The sequence below is a fragment of the Rutilus rutilus genome, assembly GCF_951802725.1.
Source record: "Rutilus rutilus genome assembly, chromosome: 25".
NCBI classification, from domain to species: domain Eukaryota; kingdom Metazoa; phylum Chordata; class Actinopteri; order Cypriniformes; family Leuciscidae; genus Rutilus; species Rutilus rutilus.
Genome location: NC_140229.1, coordinates 642,177 through 660,070, shown reverse-complemented (window position 1 = coordinate 660,070; position 17,894 = coordinate 642,177). Strand labels below are relative to the sequence as shown.

Sequence of the window (17,894 nt, the reverse complement as noted above, 5' to 3'; positions counted from 1 at the left end):
TTTTCCTTCTGAGCTCATGCTTGGGATTGGTCAAATCTGACCTCCCTCCCTCCCTCTCTCTCTCTCTCTCTCTCTCTTCCTAAAACTCGTTAAACGCGGTTAGTAACTGTACTGTGAGTCTGTAGTAAATGAACATGCCCCTCATCCGAACACTTTTAGCTTCCATAACCTCCTCATGACATGTTATCGTCATGTAAGCAGCGAGTGAGTCTGTGTTTGAGTAATGCCCTGTTTCTGTTCAGATTCAGATTTGCTGGTTGGAAGGATTTACGCGATAGTCGTTTATTTCAGATTATTTCTATTCTAATTTCTATTTCGATTGCATTCATTTGTAATTATATATTTATTTTTTTTTCACTATAATGTTTTTTTTTTTAGAGCTGCTTTACAGCAGAATTTGAATTTCTCATATTTGTTTGTTTTTGCATCATTGATTCTGTTATTTTCCTGAAGCTGCTTTGAAACTATTGAATAAAGCGCAATAGAAATAAAGCTGAATTTCAAGATAACGTCGTTTAAAATAAACCTGTTGAGTAGTTAAAGCAAATCGCTGCGTCACTGTGTGTGTGTGTGTGTGTGTGTGTGTGTGTGTGTGTCATATGACCGCGTGTTCCCACGGCATCTTCAGGGATTCCCGGGATTCATTCAGGATTCCCGCGGGAAAACTCTTGCCCTTTCCTCAAGCCCTTTGCTTTTGGTTTTTATTTCAGTTTTTCCAGTAAAGTTAGAAAAACCTGTCGAGTCAAAGCAGAAAACGGAAACTTTTAAATAAATTGTTTAAGTGGGCTAATGCAAAAAATAAAAACCCCACAAAAAAACACGAGTTGACATGTTTATAATAAGCAGGTGTGTGTATAATACACTAAATATAACAATAACACACCCATTGTCAACAGAACACGGATAAAAAATAGTTAATGATTCGCTAGCAAGAGAGAAAGAGAGAGGAATGAGAAAGATAGAGAGGAATGAGAAAGATAGGAGGAATAAACGCATTAACTGTGTGTTTGTCGGGTCGCGCCACTCGCTGACAGTGAACGCGCTTTACAAGATCTTTATTGTCATCTGTAGGCCTACTTCAGTACAATTACATTATTATTTTGTACATTCTGTGATATTTCCTTTTTCTTAGCTGTTTATGCTAACTTTTGTAAGGAAATGTAGGCGATCTGGCTCTTCTTCATCTGTTTCTCTTCACAGGATAAGGATAATATAACTATAGGTCACACGCGCCATCTACAGGTCAGAAACACGTATTACACCACAAGAAAGACGAGTGGAAGGGCATAAGAAACAAGACGTAAAATAATTCACAATAAAGGACAATTAAAATAAGTACACAGTATGAATAATAAGAAACAATGCACAATATGAAAAAATAAACTATTTCACAGTATAATAATAAGGATGTAGTGCAGGTAATGATAAAGTGACAAACAGTGTAAAGTGTCATGAAGTATTCACAAGTAGATAAATGATAAAACAGTTATGATGCAAATAACTCGTTGACTAAACTATAGTTAAGATCAAGATGTGTTTAGAGTCATTCCTGGGATTCGGTTATATGTTTAAAGTGGTGGCTAACCAACATTAAATGAAGCTTTTCGCAATACTTTGGTATGTTATAGGCTATTGATAAAAAATAATTATTTTTATCATAAAATTATGTTATTTCTATCGTACACTAAGCATTTTGTCACATCCCTGAGGCACTTCACTGAATTTGTACTTAGAAAATATTTTACAAAATGTGCAGTCTCTATCATTTTTGGCAATACTGTAAGTATTTATTTGTTAATAATTTTTATTGAAAAAAATGAAAGATATTTCATAAAAAAAAAAAAAAAAAAAAAACAGACTGTAAAGTCTGAACTCAACTCCGTCATGACAACCATTCCCCGCCCATACTGATTTAGGCTCCACCCATACGTGACGTCATCTACCAGAAATGACATCATTCAGGTCTCTCTAACAGTGGCGCAGAAGATGATGAGTAGAATCATACTTTTTATTCATATTTTTCGCATTCCTATTCCTATTATAGTCAAGGAGGGTTCTGTCAACAACTCAACCCCATCACATAAAATTAAGATGGAAATTTCATTTATTTCATTGCTGCCATATATGTTCTACTAATATACACATATCTGTATATTTCTCATTGTTTTGGGGTTGAAAACTTGTGACGATTGAGTTTTTCACTTCATTTATGAAGAGAGAGAGAGGGAGAGAGGGAGAGAGAGAGAGAGGGAGAGAGAGGGGGGGGGGGAGAGAGAGGGGGGGGGGGAGGGGGAGAAGGGGGGGGGGGGGAGAGAGACTAAATGAAAAATATAAAACTGAAGGCAATGTCTCCTTTCAAACCTGTTAGTCTTCAGCCTCGTCACACTTTTCTCAACCTCGTCACATTAATCTTTTTTTTTTAAATAAATGCATTAAATATGCATTTCTTGCTGATTACCCCCCGACTAACACAATCAGACTGAGGTTTTAGTTAAACAGATTGTGTCTTTATATTTGTAAAAAATGTTTTTAATTCAGGCGTTTATTTTTAACTCCAGTTCAATGGCTGAGAGACTCATGAGGAGAGTGAAGATGAGCGTTTCTAAACCAGTTAGAGTTAGTCTGTTACAGGGTTGAGAATAAAAGTGTTCTAAAAATAAATAAATAAAATAATAAAAAGGTATTTAATGCCTGAGGAGGGAAAATATGATTTGCTGGAGGTTTGATGATGTGGGGTATGTAGAAATATAATCATCAATAGAGGATTATGATATTTTCTGATAATAATCACGTGTCTCCCCCTAGCGGACACTTCACCACACGACATGTGACACATGCTTCTAATCATCAGCATTGACAGATTTACAAGATTATTCACTAGTTTTATAAATGTTAAAATTAGATTTTTTTTTATTAGTCTGCATTTTCACTGCTTCATACAATATTTTCAAAAAAAGAAAAAACGAGAAAAGAAGATGAAATAGGCCAGAAAGCTCAGAAATGTCCAGAGGCCACAAATAAAGTGCAACAGGTGTTCAAGCCTTCATCAGCGCTCATGTACAGGCTTATTACCGTAATCATAATCATAATACATCAGACACTGACTTTACCACCAGACAGGTAAACAAAATACACACACACACACACACACACACACACACACACACACACACACACACACACACACACACACACACACACACACACACACACACACACACTGCCGTTCACAAGTTTGGGGTCAGTAAGATTTTTAATGTTTTTAAAAGAGTCTCTTCTGCTCACCAACATCAGTTTATCTGATCAAAAATACAGTAAAAATTGTGAAATATTATTCCAGTGTAAATCATCTGTTCTCTATGTGAATATACAGTAAAGTGTAATTTATTCCTGTGATCAAAGCTGAATTTTCAGCATCATTACTCCAGTCTTCAGTGTCACATGATCCTTCACAAATCACTCTAATATGATGATTTGATGATCAAGAAAAATTTATGATTATTATCAGTGTTGAAAACAGTTCATATTTGTGTGGAAACTGTGATGCATTTTATTTTTCATGATTCTTTGATGAATAGAAAGTTCAAAAGAACAGCATTTATCTGAAATATAATCTTTTGTAACATTATAAATGTCTTTACTGTCACTTTTAACCAATTTAATTCATCCTTGCTGAATAAAAGTATTGATTTATTTAACTTATTTCCAAAAAAAAAAAAAAATTCTTACTGACCCCAAACTTGTGAACGGTAGAGTATATGTAGATTATAACTAAACCCATAATCTATAATTTCTTAAAGACATGACTCTTTTAATGTCCATAGCAGAATCTTTTATATGTGGTTTTAATAAAAGCTGTGAAACGCTTCAGATGTTCAGAGGAAATCCTTCAGAAACTGGTTTCAATGACAAGAAAACTGGTTTAAAATAAAGAGAATGATTTTCCTTATTATCAGAACACACACTGCTTTAGGAAGGCTTTGAGCTTCTGTGTGTGTGTGTGTGTGTGTGTGTGTTTACTGATGAAATCTCAACCAACCTGATCTGATAGTGAAACTACACGAAGATAAAGATCTGCTCATATACGCACACAAGAATGATGGACAATAACCTCAAACATGATATATGATATAGCTGCAACATTCTCCACTTGTGTAGTTATTATCTAAAGCTGAAGCACGACTGTGCCGGACAGGTCAGAGGTCAGCGCTTGTTTACAGGGAAGAAGTAATTCTACAGAACAGGGAAGGGAAGTTGATTTAAAGAGAACAGGAAACGAGTTCCCCTTATGCAGATGAGCTGCTGAAGCTCCGCCCACACAGGTATAAAGCCGTCACAGGTGAGTCTGCGGTCACTGACTGAAGAGTCTGCAGATTCACACACACACACACACACAGGTGAGCTCGCGTAGAGATAACTCTTCTAATCTAATGTCTGTCTTGTAAACGAGTGGATTAACTGTGTTTGGCTGATCCGATAATGTGACTTTTTAAAAGATGGTATTTTGTTTCATCATTTTTAATCTTCCATGTTTTTAATTCCTGTCCCATCATTTCTTTCTTGTAATTAATATGAGCTCATTAAACTTAGTATGTCAACTACATAGGGTTTTTATAGTTCGTTAAAACGTATTTGTTATTGGAATAAAATAAGCATTAACTGAAACTGGAGAAAAGCCTGTAAACTTATTTTTATTTCAATTATTTATTTATTAAGTGTATTAAAAACAACATCTAGTCAGTCAGAAAAATAAATAATTGTTTTCCCTTTGAATGAAGTTTATTTTTCTGACCCCGCTGACAGATATATTATATATATATATATGCATAAACTCACGTCATTTTGATCATATTTTTTCATATTTTTTCACTCAATTTGTTTCTACACACTGAAAAAATAACAATGTCAAATTTATTTCATTTTTCTTTTGCAAGCAGATTTTCTTTAGCAATCTCGCTATGGAATTAAGTAAACTCTACCAAACTAAGTTAAGTCAAATTAACACAGAAAACAGTAACTTTAACTTGGATTCATTTCTACTTAGTTAAAGTTTCCTTTGCAATACTTTTAACTCAATATAACACTGAATTAAACCACGCTTTTAAAGTGTACGCTTTACTTCTGAGCAGAAATCTCCAGATGTCACAAAATGGCAGTTACTAAACATAACAACAGAATTTTTTCCTGTAGTGTTTACAGAATCATTTTTATACACAGTAAATGTATCTTGATTTAAGAATGTTTAGATATCTGTGAAATATAAAGCCAGAAACACTGAGGAGGGAAATCATTGACTAAAACTCTAATCAAATGTAAAGACTAGTACGATATATATCAGCCACCATATCAGTATCGGCCGAAATATGTTCATTTTTAATGTTATCGTTATCGAGCTGATAAGAAAATGTGGCCGATATATTAAAACTGATAAATAATGTATAATTTCCTTCAGCTGAGACTCTTCTGATGCGCACTGTGCATGATGGTTACGAATTGCTTGAAATATGATGGGAATGTGCAGCGCAAGTCTGTCATATCGGCTACAGAAAATTATAATGAGAACGTCATAATTGTGTGATTGAGACGTGGCTTTTAATGATGACACTTTTGCTTTTGTAATCAGGCTCTCAAAAATTATATCAAAATGTTGGATTTAGATTTATCAGCCAATATATCGGTTATCGGCTTTCAAATATAAAGAATTATCGGTTGTCGGCTTTCACATATAAAGAATTATCGGTTGTCGGCTTTCAAATACAAAGAATTATCGGTTGTCGGCTTTCAAATATCAAGAATTATCGGTTATCGGCTTTCACATATAAAGAATTATCGGTTGTCGGCTTTCAAATACAAAGAATTATCGGTTGTCGGCTTTCAAATATAAAGAATTATCGGTTGTCGGCTTTCAAATATAAAGAATTATCGGTTGTCGGCTTTCAAATACAAAGAATTATCGGTTATCGGCTTTCAAATACAAAGAATTATCGGTTATCCGCTTTCAAATATCAAGAATTATCGGTTATCCGCTTTCAAATACAAAGAATTATCGGTTGTCGGCTTTCACATATAAAGAATTATCGGTTATCCGCTTTCAAATACAAAGAATTATCGGTTATCCGCTTTCAAATACAAAGAATTATCGGTTATCCGCTTTCAAATATCAAGAATTATCGGTTATCCGCTTTCAAATACAAAGAATTATCGGTTGTCGGCTTTCAAATATCAAGAATTATCGGTTGTCGGCTTTCACATATAAAGAATTATCGGTTGTCGGCTTTCAAATACAAAGAATTATCGGTTGTCGGCTTTCAAATACAAAGAATTATCGGTTGTCGGCTTTCAAATACAAAGAATTATCGGTTGTCGGCTTTCAAATACAAAGAATTATCGGTTGTCGGCTTTCAAATACAAAGAATTATCGGTTATCGGCTTTCAAATACAAAGAATTATCGGTTGTCGGCTTTCAAATACAAAGAATTATCGGTTATCGGCTTTCAAATATCAAGAATTATCGGTTATCCGCTTTCAAATACAAAGAATTATCGATTGTCGGCTTTCAAATACAAAGAATTATCGGTTATCGGCTTTCAAATATCAAGAATTATCGGTTATCCGCTTTCAAATACAAAGAATTATCGATTGTCGGCTTTCAAATACAAAGAATTATCGGTTATCGGCTTTCAAATACAAAGAATTATCGGTTATCGGCTTTCAAATACAAAGAATTATCGGTTGTCGGCTTTCAAATACAAAGAATTATCGGTTATCGGCTTTCAAATATCAAGAATTATCGGTTATCCGCTTTCAAATACAAAGAATTATCGATTGTCGGCTTTCAAATACAAAGAATTATCGGTTATCGGCTTTCAAATATCAAGAATTATCGGTTATCCGCTTTCAAATACAAAGAATTATCGATTGTCGGCTTTCAAATACAAAGAATTATCGTTTATCGGCTTTCAAATACAAAGAATTATCGGTTATCCGCTTTCAAATATCAAGAATTATCGGTTATCGGCTTTCAAATACAAAGAATTATCGGTTATCCGCTTTCAAATACAAAGAATTATCGGTTATCGGCTTTCAAATATAAAGAATTATCGGTTGTCGGCTTTCACATTGTTACCAACTGTTGGTTCCTCAGAATGGGCTTCGGCAGCAACGGCGAGCTGATTGACGGCAGGTCAAAGGTCGGCTTCTGCTCGGGCTCGTGTCACGCCGAGCACATCCTGCAGGTCCTGAACGGATACAGACGGAGCGGCACCTTCACAGACGTGGTTCTGCAGGTGGACGGATGTGAGTTCCCGTGTCACCGCGCATCCCTGTGCGCTAGCAGCGAGTTCTTCTGCTCGATGTTCAGCAGCGGCTTCCGGGAGAGCCGGCAGGCCGTGGTCACGCTCACGGGAATCTCCGGGAAGGCCATGGATCAGCTGCTGGACTTCATGTACGAGGGCCGGCTGACGCTGGATGAGGAGAACGTGGAGAGCGTCTTCCAGGTAGGGGTGTAAATCGGACAGCTCATCACGATATGATATCGATTCTCTCAGCTAGTAGGGGTGCAACGGATCGCAGTTGATCGTGATCCGTACGGATCAGCTCCCCCACGGTTCGGCACGCGGATTAACTGCTAAATTTAACAATCATAGAGTGAAAGTTTTTAATTTAGACGTGTTTTATCTTGCCAATTTACACATTCAAACAATTTCAAACATGGAAGAAGAGGTGAAAATCATGACTCACGTGCACTTATCTGTGCACACACACCCGATGAGAGAGAGAGAGAGAGAGAGAGAGAGAGAGAGAGACTCTTGTATTTGTAAATTGGACAGTTCATCACGATACGATACGATATTGATGCTCTCAGCCAGCGATACGATATTAGCCGACACCTCAAAAAATTCTGCGATGCGATTACGATTCGATTCAGGGCTATATCGATTGATTTATCGATATTTAGATAGATATTATGTGCCAAGTTTACACCACCAGTTACATTTTTATGAACTCAATAATATTTAACATGAACGTTTGTTAATCTTTGTAACGTTAATTGAAACGGCTCTAGCGCATGCCTCTGAACTGTACACGGCATGTGCGTCAGCGTTTTCACAGATTCACGATTTTGAAGTTTACATGGAGATAATAATGTTTTTCAAATTTTTCAACGCTTGCACCTTGGAACCTTTCAAGGTTTGTGTTCTCGAGCTCAAACACTGTTAATGTGCGAATGAGCGGCCGGATCGCATGAAGTGTTCTCTGTGAGAGCGGTGTGTGTTAGCGGCCCCTAAGTTAATAACTAATGATCTTCGCAACGGAAGCGAATCAATCAAACTAACTTCAGCTGGACAATAACTTTATTCTAGGTGTAAAGTCCCGGGGTCAGAAAGTAAAAGTCCTGCCATATGCTCGTTCCACCCATGAACTCAACCAGCAGATTTCACTAATTAGTTCTGTCTGAAAAACTGTGCTAATGAGCAAATCCAGGTGATTGGAACAAAATACTGAGGAGGACTTTTACTTTCTGAACATGGACTTTACACCTCTGCTGTGAAGCCAAAACTATCTCTGTTACTTTAATTTCCTAAAGCGATATATATATGAATGTTTGACTTGACTATTGTTACACCCCTACTTCCAGGCCGCCGACCGGCTGCAAGTATCCCAGCTTTCCCGAGCCTGCGTGCAGTTCCTCCAGGAGCGCGTCTGCCACTCGAACTGCCTCGGGCTCATGGACTTCGCCGGCTCGTACTCCCTGAAGCCGCTGCAGGATCAGTGCCAGTCGCTCCTGTACCGGGACTTCCAGCAGGTGCTCCAACACGAGGAGTTCCTGGATCTGGGCCAGGAGCGGGTGCTGGAGCTGCTGGGATGCGAACGGATGCTGGTGAGCGAGGAGGTTCTGGTGACGGCCGCGCTCCGATGGGTCCACCACCGACCGGACCAGAGGACCGGAGCGCTCCGGGAGCTGTTGGGGACGCTGCGTCTGCCGCTCCTGGATCCCGGGTTCTTCGCCGGCACGCTGGAGGCGGACGAGCTGGTGCTGGAGTCCCCGGAGATCCGGCCGCTGCTTCAGGAGGCGCGCGTGTACCGGGTGTACGGGCGGGAGGTGCAGTCGGAGCGAACCAGACCCCGCCGGTGAGTCCAGATCGCTTTATCGGCTGGATCGCTTTTAACCCTCCACTGCGGACAGCGAGACAATTACGCTTAACCTTATTAGCTTAAAGATTATATGGGCAAAGGAACTCGTGAAATCATATCTGAATATCATGAACACAAACAGGCTAAAGAACTCTTACTCGAGGAGCGTTTGCCTGTGGTCTAAAAACACCATAGAAGAACAACTAGCCGAACTTAAATACATTTCAAGCATTATTAAAGACAAGCAAACACTCAGTGATTAAAAAAGAACAAATAAAAAAAGTAGCAATCCTAACAAATACACATAACTGAACACAGATACGACTGAAATAAACAGTGTTTTAAGATTTTTAGGAATTTGGGTGCAGACACTGAAATCAAATCTAAAATATGTACATTACAAATATAGTTACAAAAGTTATTCAGTGAAGAACGAGTGGATTTTCTCTTTGTCTTTTGTTGTTTGATTAGTGTTATTATAGAGACGGCAGGAATATTAGTGTTATTATAGAGACGGCAGGAATATTAGTGTTATTATAGAGTAGGAATATTAGTGTTATTATAGAGACGGCAGGAATATTAGTGTTATTATAGAGCGGGAATATTAGTGTTATTATAGAGCAGGAATATTAGTGTTATTATAGAGTAGGAATATTAGTGTTATTATAGAGACGGCAGGAATATTAGTGTTATTATAGAGCGGGAATATTAGTGTTATTATAGAGCGGGAATATTAGTGTTATTATAGAGCGGGAATATTAGTGTTATTATAGAGACGGCAGGAATATTAGTGTTATTATAGAGCGGGAATATTAGTGTTATTATAGAGCAGGAATATTAGTGTTATTATAGCGGGAATATTAGTGTTATTATAGAGCGGGAATATTAGTGTTATTATAGAGCAGGAATATTAGTGTTATTATAGAGCGGGAATATTAGTGTTATTATAGAGCGGGAATATTAGTGTTATTATAGAGCGGGAATATTAGTGTTATTATAGAGCGGGAATATTAGTGTTATTATAGAGACAGCAGGAATATTAGTGTTATTATAGAGCTGGAATATTAGTGTTATTATAGAGCGGGAATATTAGTGTTATTATAGAGCGGGAATATTAGTGTTATTATAGAGCGGGAATATTAGTGTTATTATAGAGCAGGAATATTAGAGTTATTATAGAGTAGGAATATTAGTGTTATTATAGAGCGGGAATATTAGTGTTATTATAGAGCAGGAATATTAGTGTTATTATAGAGCGGGAATATTAGTGTTATTATAGAGCAGGAATATTAGTGTTATTATAGAGCGGGAATATTAGTGTTATTATAGAGCGGGAATATTAGTGTTATTATAGAGCGGGAATATTAGTGTTATTATAGAGACAGCAGGAATATTAGTGTTATTATAGAGCTGGAATATTAGTGTTATTATAGAGCGGGAATATTAGTGTTATTATAGAGCGGGAATATTAGTGTTATTATAGAGCGGGAATATTAGTGTTATTATAGAGCAGGAATATTAGAGTTATTATAGAGTAGGAATATTAGTGTTATTATAGAGCGGGAATATTAGTGTTATTATAGAGACGGCAGGAATATTAGTGTTATTATAGCAGGAATATTAGTGTTATTATAGAGCAGGAATATTAGTGTTATTATAGAGTAGGAATATTAGTGTTATTATAGAGCGGGAATATTAGTGTTATTATAGAGCGGGAATATTAGTGTTATTATAGAGCGGGAATATTAGTGTTATTATAGAGACGGCAGGAATATTAGTGTTATTATAGCAGGAATATTAGTGTTATTATAGAGCAGGAATATTAGTGTTATTATAGAGTAGGAATATTAGTGTTATTATAGAGCGGGAATATTAGTGTTATTATAGAGCGGGAATATTAGTGTTATTATAGAGCGGGAATATTAGTGTTATTATAGAGACGGCAGGAATATTAGTGTTATTATAGCAGGAATATTAGTGTTATTATAGAGCAGGAATATTAGTGTTATTATAGAGTAGGAATATTAGTGTTATTATAGAGCAGGAATATTAGTGTTATTATAGAGCGGGAATATTAGTGTTATTATAGAGCAGGAATATTAGTGTTATTATAGAGCAGGAATATTAGTGTTATTATAGAGCAGGAATATTAGTGTTATTATAGAGCAGGAATATTAGTGTTATTATAGAGCAGGAATATTAGTGTTATTATAGAGCGGGAATATTAGTGTTATTATAGAGCGGGAATATTAGTGTTATTATAGAGCGGGAATATTAGTGTTATTATAGAGACAGCAGGAATATTAGTGTTATTATAGAGCTGGAATATTAGTGTTATTATAGAGCGGGAATATTAGTGTTATTATAGAGCGGGAATATTAGTGTTATTATAGAGCGGGAATATTAGTGTTATTATAGAGCTGGAATATTAGAGTTATTATAGAGACAGCAGGAATATTAGTGTTATTATAGAGACAGCAGGAATATTAGAGTTATTATAGAGCGGGAATATTAGTGTTATTATAGAGCGGGAATATTAGTGTTATTATAGAGCTGGAATATTAGAGTTATTATAGAGACGGCAGGAATATTAGTGTTATTATAGAGCAGGAATATTAGAGTTATTATAGAGTAGGAATATTAGTGTTATTATAGAGCGGGAATATTAGTGTTATTATAGAGACGGCAGGAATATTAGTGTTATTATAGAGCAGGAATATTAGTGTTATTATAGAGCAGGAATATTAGGCTACTGTCACTTTAAGAGCTGCACGGATCCAATATACTGATACACGTGAAAAAGAAGTCGTCTCACGCTGGAATGGTTTAAAGGTATATTGAAATGCTCACAAAGGAATCGATAAGAGAAATCGAAATTTTAATTTTATAACAAGTATCTAATTCTTGATCTCAAGTATTCGATTCAGCACTTTATACAGTGTTTCAAAGCAGAAGCACAGGAAACCAAAGCTGAAGCACATGCAGTCTCTGCTGGTTTTGTAAATCAATAACATCACTGAATGTAAACCCGCATGCCTGTGTGTTTCAGGAGCTGTGGCTGGGCCGAGATGATCTTCGTAATCGGTGGCTGTGATAAGCACGGTTTCTCCAGACTGTCCTTCATGGAGAAGCTGAACATGGAGTCCAGGGAATGGCTCTCGGCCAACGTTCTGCCCGGATACTCCAAATCTGAGTTTGCAGCCTGTGAACTTCAGAACGACATTTATCTCTCAGGTATAACAGATGTCTCTAGCGCTTCTCATGGAATCATGTCTGTCAGCATGTGTCTGTGTTCAGTGTTACTCTATCAGCTCCGGCATCAGCGTGGAATGTGTTGACACGTGATTCCAGAGAGTCTTATCTGGATCGGATCAGGAGATGAACATGTGTGTGATTGTGATCTCATGGCCATCTGTTAATTCAGACAAAACATCACACTGTCACCCGCTTGTCATGCTCCATTTACTCGCTTACTCCAAACATCAAACATGCATGACTTTCTTTTTTCATTTTGAGAGTTGTTGTTTTCTGTCCATACAATACAGTTTCCAAACTGGGAGTTTGTGAATACATTATAATACTTTTGGAACTTTTATTTTTAAAAAGTCTGTGTGCTTTGTGTGTGGATGTTTGAGCAGCAGCAGGAATATGATTTACTTATAAAACTAAATGTCGTATCGCCATAAATGACAAAATGATCGCAATATAAATTTTCGGCCAAGTTGTGCAGTCCTGTATATAAAACTTTGAAAAGAACACTAATCACTAAACATTTACCAAAAATAAAAGATTCAATATTTGATCTAACTTGCATGTGACCATAAAGAAGAAATGTGAACATGCAAACGTGTTGTAAAATGTTGACTTAAAATCTTCAGGAGCGTATTGTATGTCTAAGGGGTTGTGCTGACAGGTGTGTGTTGTGTGTGACGTGTGTGTGCAGGCGGACAGCTGAACAGCGCTGACGTGTGGCGCTACATGACGCAGCTCAACCAGTGGGTCCGAGTCCGCGGGCTGAACAAAGGCAGATGGAGGCATAAGATGGTGTCCATGTGTGGGAAGGTGAGGCTCGTTTCAGCATCAAACTCAAGAACGAACGAACTGATTCATTTGACTCATATGACTCGTTCGCTGCCCAACAGCAGCAGGTGTTCTGTGGTTCATGTGCTAATGTGTGTGTGTGTGTGTGTGTGTAGCTGTATGTGGCCGGCGGTTATAACGGTCGTGAGCGTCTGTCCAGCGTGGAGTGTTACAGTCCGCATGAGAACACCTGGACGAGCGTCTCTGACCTGCTGATACCCGTGAGTTCTGCCGCTCTGAGCAGCTGCGCCGGGAAACTGTACGCCATCGGAGGAGCCGTGAGCGAACACGCCAACACTAACCAGGTGAGACTAGTGAACACGCCAACACATGTGCGAACACGCCAACACTAACCAGGTGAGACTAGTGAACACACAAACACGTGAGCGAACACGCCAGCACTAACCAGGTGAGACTAGTGAACACACAAACACGTGAGCGAACACGCCAACACTAACCAGGTGAGACTAGTGAACACGCCAACACATGTGCGAACACGCCAACACTAACCAGGTGAGACTAGTGAACACACAAACACGTGAGCGAACACGCCAACACTAACCAGGTGAGACTAGTGAACACACAAACACGTGAGCGAACACGCCAACACTAACCAGGTGAGACTAGTGAACACGCCAACACATGTGCGAACACGCCAACACTAACCAGGTGAGACTAGTGAACACGCCAACACTAACCAGGTGAGACTAGTGAACACGCCAACACATGTGCGAACACGCCAACACTAACCAGGTGAGACTAGTGAACACACAAACACATGTGCAAACACGCCAACACTAACCAGGTGAGACTAGTGAACACACAAACACGTGAGCGAACACGCCAACACTAACCAGGTGAGACTAGTGAACACACAAACACGTGAGCGAACACGCCAACACTAACCAGGTGAGACTAGTGAACACGCCAACACATGTGCGAACACGCCAACACTAACCAGGTGAGACTAGTGAACACGCCAACACATGTGCGAACACGCCAACACTAACCAGGTGAGACTAGTGAACACACAAACACGTGAGCGAACACGCCAACACTAACCAGGTGAGACTAGTGAACACGCCATCACATGTGCGAACACGCCAACACTAACCAGGTGAGACTAGTGAACACGCCAACACTAACCAGGTGAGACTAGTTAACACACAAACACGTGAGCGAACACGCCAACACTAACCAGGTGAGACTAGTGAACACGCCAACACGTGAGCGAACATGCCAACACGTGAGCGAACACGCCAAAACACTAACCAGGTTAGACTAGTTAACACTAACCAGGTGAGACTAGTTAACACACAAACACGTGAGCGAACACGCCAAAACACTAACCAGGTTAGACTAGTTAACACGGCAGGTGAGACTAGTTAACACGCCAACACTAACCAGGTGGGACTAGTTAACACACAAACACGTGAGCGAACACGCCAACACTAACCAGGTGAGACCAGCATCGCTAACCCAAACCAGGACCCAGTGTCAAGCTCCGCCCCATGAAGCTCACGCTCATCTGCATACACTGTTGAAAGCCACACCCACATCTCAACAGCCAATCAACAACTGACGCACAGAACCAAGCCCTGCCCCACATTTGTTTTCTTTTTTGATAATCCGTTACACTTGGATAAAAGTCACAATATGGAAGATCTGCACTTTTCATTGCGACATTAAGATTAAACCATTTAGATATTAAATATTGTTTATTATTCCTGTTGATTTCTTATTGATTTAGTTGAGTTCAATAACTGTAAAGTTCCATTCAGATATAAGCTGCTCAATTGTGTCATTATTCAAATCAAGTTTTGTTCTCAGTGCAGCCGAATCAGTAATATTGCTGAATTTTGTCCGGGTTTTTTTTTCTTCACAAATTGGATTTGTTCATTTGTGTGTTTTAAAGCCCATGTATGAAGTATTAATTCCTGTCCCAGGTGCAGTGTTATGACCCGGTGACGAACCGATGGTCGTTTGTGTCGAACTGCCCGTTCTCTCACCGCTCCATCAGCGCTGTCACACTCAACGGCTGCATCTACGTCACCGGAGGCTTGCTGGACCAGATCTTCTGCTACTCGCCCAGTAAAGACACCTGGAGTTCTGCTGCGGTGCTGCCCGTCAGAGTGGTGAGAGAAACACACACACGTCATGACTCTCTCACACACACACACACACACACACACACACGTCATGACTCTCTCACTCACACACACACACACACACACACACACACACACACACACACGTCATGACTCTCTCTCACACACACTCACGTCATGACTCTCTCACACACACACACACACACACACACACACACACGTCATGACTCTCTCTCACACACACACACACACACACACACACACACACACACACACACACACACACACACACGTCATGACTCTCTCTCACACACACACACACACACACACACACACACACACACACACACACGTCATGACTCTCTCTCACACACACACACACACACACACACACACACACGTCATGACTCTCTCACACACACACACACACACACACACACACTCACGTCATGACTCTCACACACACACACACACACACACACACACACACACACACACACGTCATGACTCTCTCTCACACACACACACACACAAACACGTCATGACTCTCTCACACACACACACACACACACACACGTCATGACTCTCTCTCTCACACACACACACACACACACACACACACACACACACACACGTCATGACTCTCTCTCACACACACACACACACACACACACACACACGTCATGACTCTCTCTCACACACACACACACACACACACACACACACACACGTCATGACTCTCTCACGCTTAGGCAAGTACCCCAATGTAACGGCGGACTGGAGTTTGAAAGAAGTAAACGTATATACTTATACTCACAAATGCTAAGTTTGAAACATAGGTTTATATCTAAGTGAAGTTGAGAAAACATGATTGGGCGCATGGAAATTTGCCTGTGAAAAAGTATTTTTCTGTACTAATTGCGAGTTTTTGTTAATTCAGGAACATCTATGCTTACAAAACCATGCGACATGAAAGCTGATTAACATTCTTCTAAAATATGCATTTGTTTTATGGATACACAAAATCCACCAAGCTGTAGGAATGACTTCCGAAAAGCATTTTTACGTTGCATTAGTAGATCCAGCCAGTTTAAGATGTTCTTTTTAAGATTTATTTTTAGCGTTATTTTTAGATTTAGATGCCGTTTAGATTTTAGATTTTTGGGATCAGTAAAGGTCCACGAGCCGGACTTGAACTCGGGTCGCCCGAAGCACAGCAGCGCTACATGTCGCCATTGAGACATGTTCTTGGGTTAGTGTGTGTGTGTCTGTGTGTGTGTGCGTGTGTGTGTGTGTGTGTGTGTGTGTGTGTGTGTGTGTGTGTGTGTGTGATGGGTAGGTCTAGGGGTCAGGTTAGTGTAAGGGGACAAAATATACAGTTTGTACAGTATAAAAACCATTACGTCTATAGAGAGTCCTCACAAAGATAGTGAACCAGACCTGTGTGTGTGTGTGTGTGTGTTTCAGGAGGGCTGTGGACTGACGGCGTGTGAAGGGAAGGTGTATGTTGTCGGGGGTCGGAACGAGTCTTCTTCTGCTGTTGATCTGATCTGGGCGTTTGATCCAGCGAGTGGAAAACTGACCGAGGAGAAGCCACTGACCCGATGCCTGAGTTACCATGGGTGTGTGAGCGTCTTACAGCGAGTCGGACCCACTGACACACACACACACTCCACACCAACTAAAACGGCCATCTAGTCCAACTAGATTCATCTTCAGAGGTTCTGACATGATCTCGCTCCTCAGACAAAACTCTGGAATGCACATATTCGTTTAGTTGTCATGTGAGTTATGAACTGTAATCTGATATGCATTATTATCTGGTTATGAACTCTGTATCGCTCACTGCTGGAAATCCCAATGTGAATCTGAATCAAATTATACTGTGATCTTTTTAAATTGCTTTGTGTTTGTAATGTGATATGCGTTTAAATAAAGTTTGTATCATTTTATGTTGCTTGAGTTTTTACTGTCTTTACTGTGGAATTCCAAAGCTGCCAAAATAATAAATACAAAAATAAATACATATACGAAGAAATGTAAAAACAAATGCACATACATAGAAAAATACAATTATAAATAGCCTAAGGAAATAAAAGTACTGAAGAGATAAAGAGTTCTGCGAGGACAATGATCTCTCAAGTCGTAATCTCTTAAATACAGGAATTATGACATGATGAAATGAATGAAGCGTGATAATAACCCAGCAAACACAGAACGTTGGCACAACATACCCGACCTTCTAACAACGTTTTATCAACATGGCCAAAAGGTTGCTATAACTACGTTGTGTGGTGAAGGTTGTTACAGCGTTGTCACAATGTTGACATTAAACCAGCGTTCAGGGCCATTGTGCCAGCGGTGTCTTGACAGCCACTGGACGACACATGTACTCGTCACTGAAGCGCGAAAATCAGACTTTTACATTTCAAATATATTCATTTATTTAGTTTTTTTTCTTTTTTCACAAATGTATGACTTTTGGAAGTGCAATTTGATTACCATATGCAGTTAGTTTTAATAAAGTTGAATTAACGTAACCTTCTGTCATTTTTACTCTTCAAAGTGTAC

General features: G+C 39.1%; 1 protein-coding gene across 1 annotated transcript; it reads left to right on the top strand.

Moving 5' to 3' along the window:
* Window positions 1-4,353: 4,353 nt before the first annotated feature.
* On the top strand, window positions 4,354-17,280 carry klhl35 (kelch-like family member 35). Its single transcript, XM_084399674.1, has 8 exons — window positions 4,354-4,397; window positions 7,145-7,496; window positions 8,639-9,132; window positions 12,185-12,369; window positions 13,079-13,197; window positions 13,332-13,520; window positions 15,162-15,350; window positions 16,791-17,280. Exons 2-8 carry the CDS (start codon window positions 7,146-7,148, stop codon window positions 17,019-17,021), a joined length of 1,758 nt encoding a protein of 585 aa, XP_084255800.1. The 5' UTR covers window positions 4,354-4,397; window position 7,145; the 3' UTR covers window positions 17,022-17,280.
* Window positions 17,281-17,894: the final 614 nt, after the last annotated feature.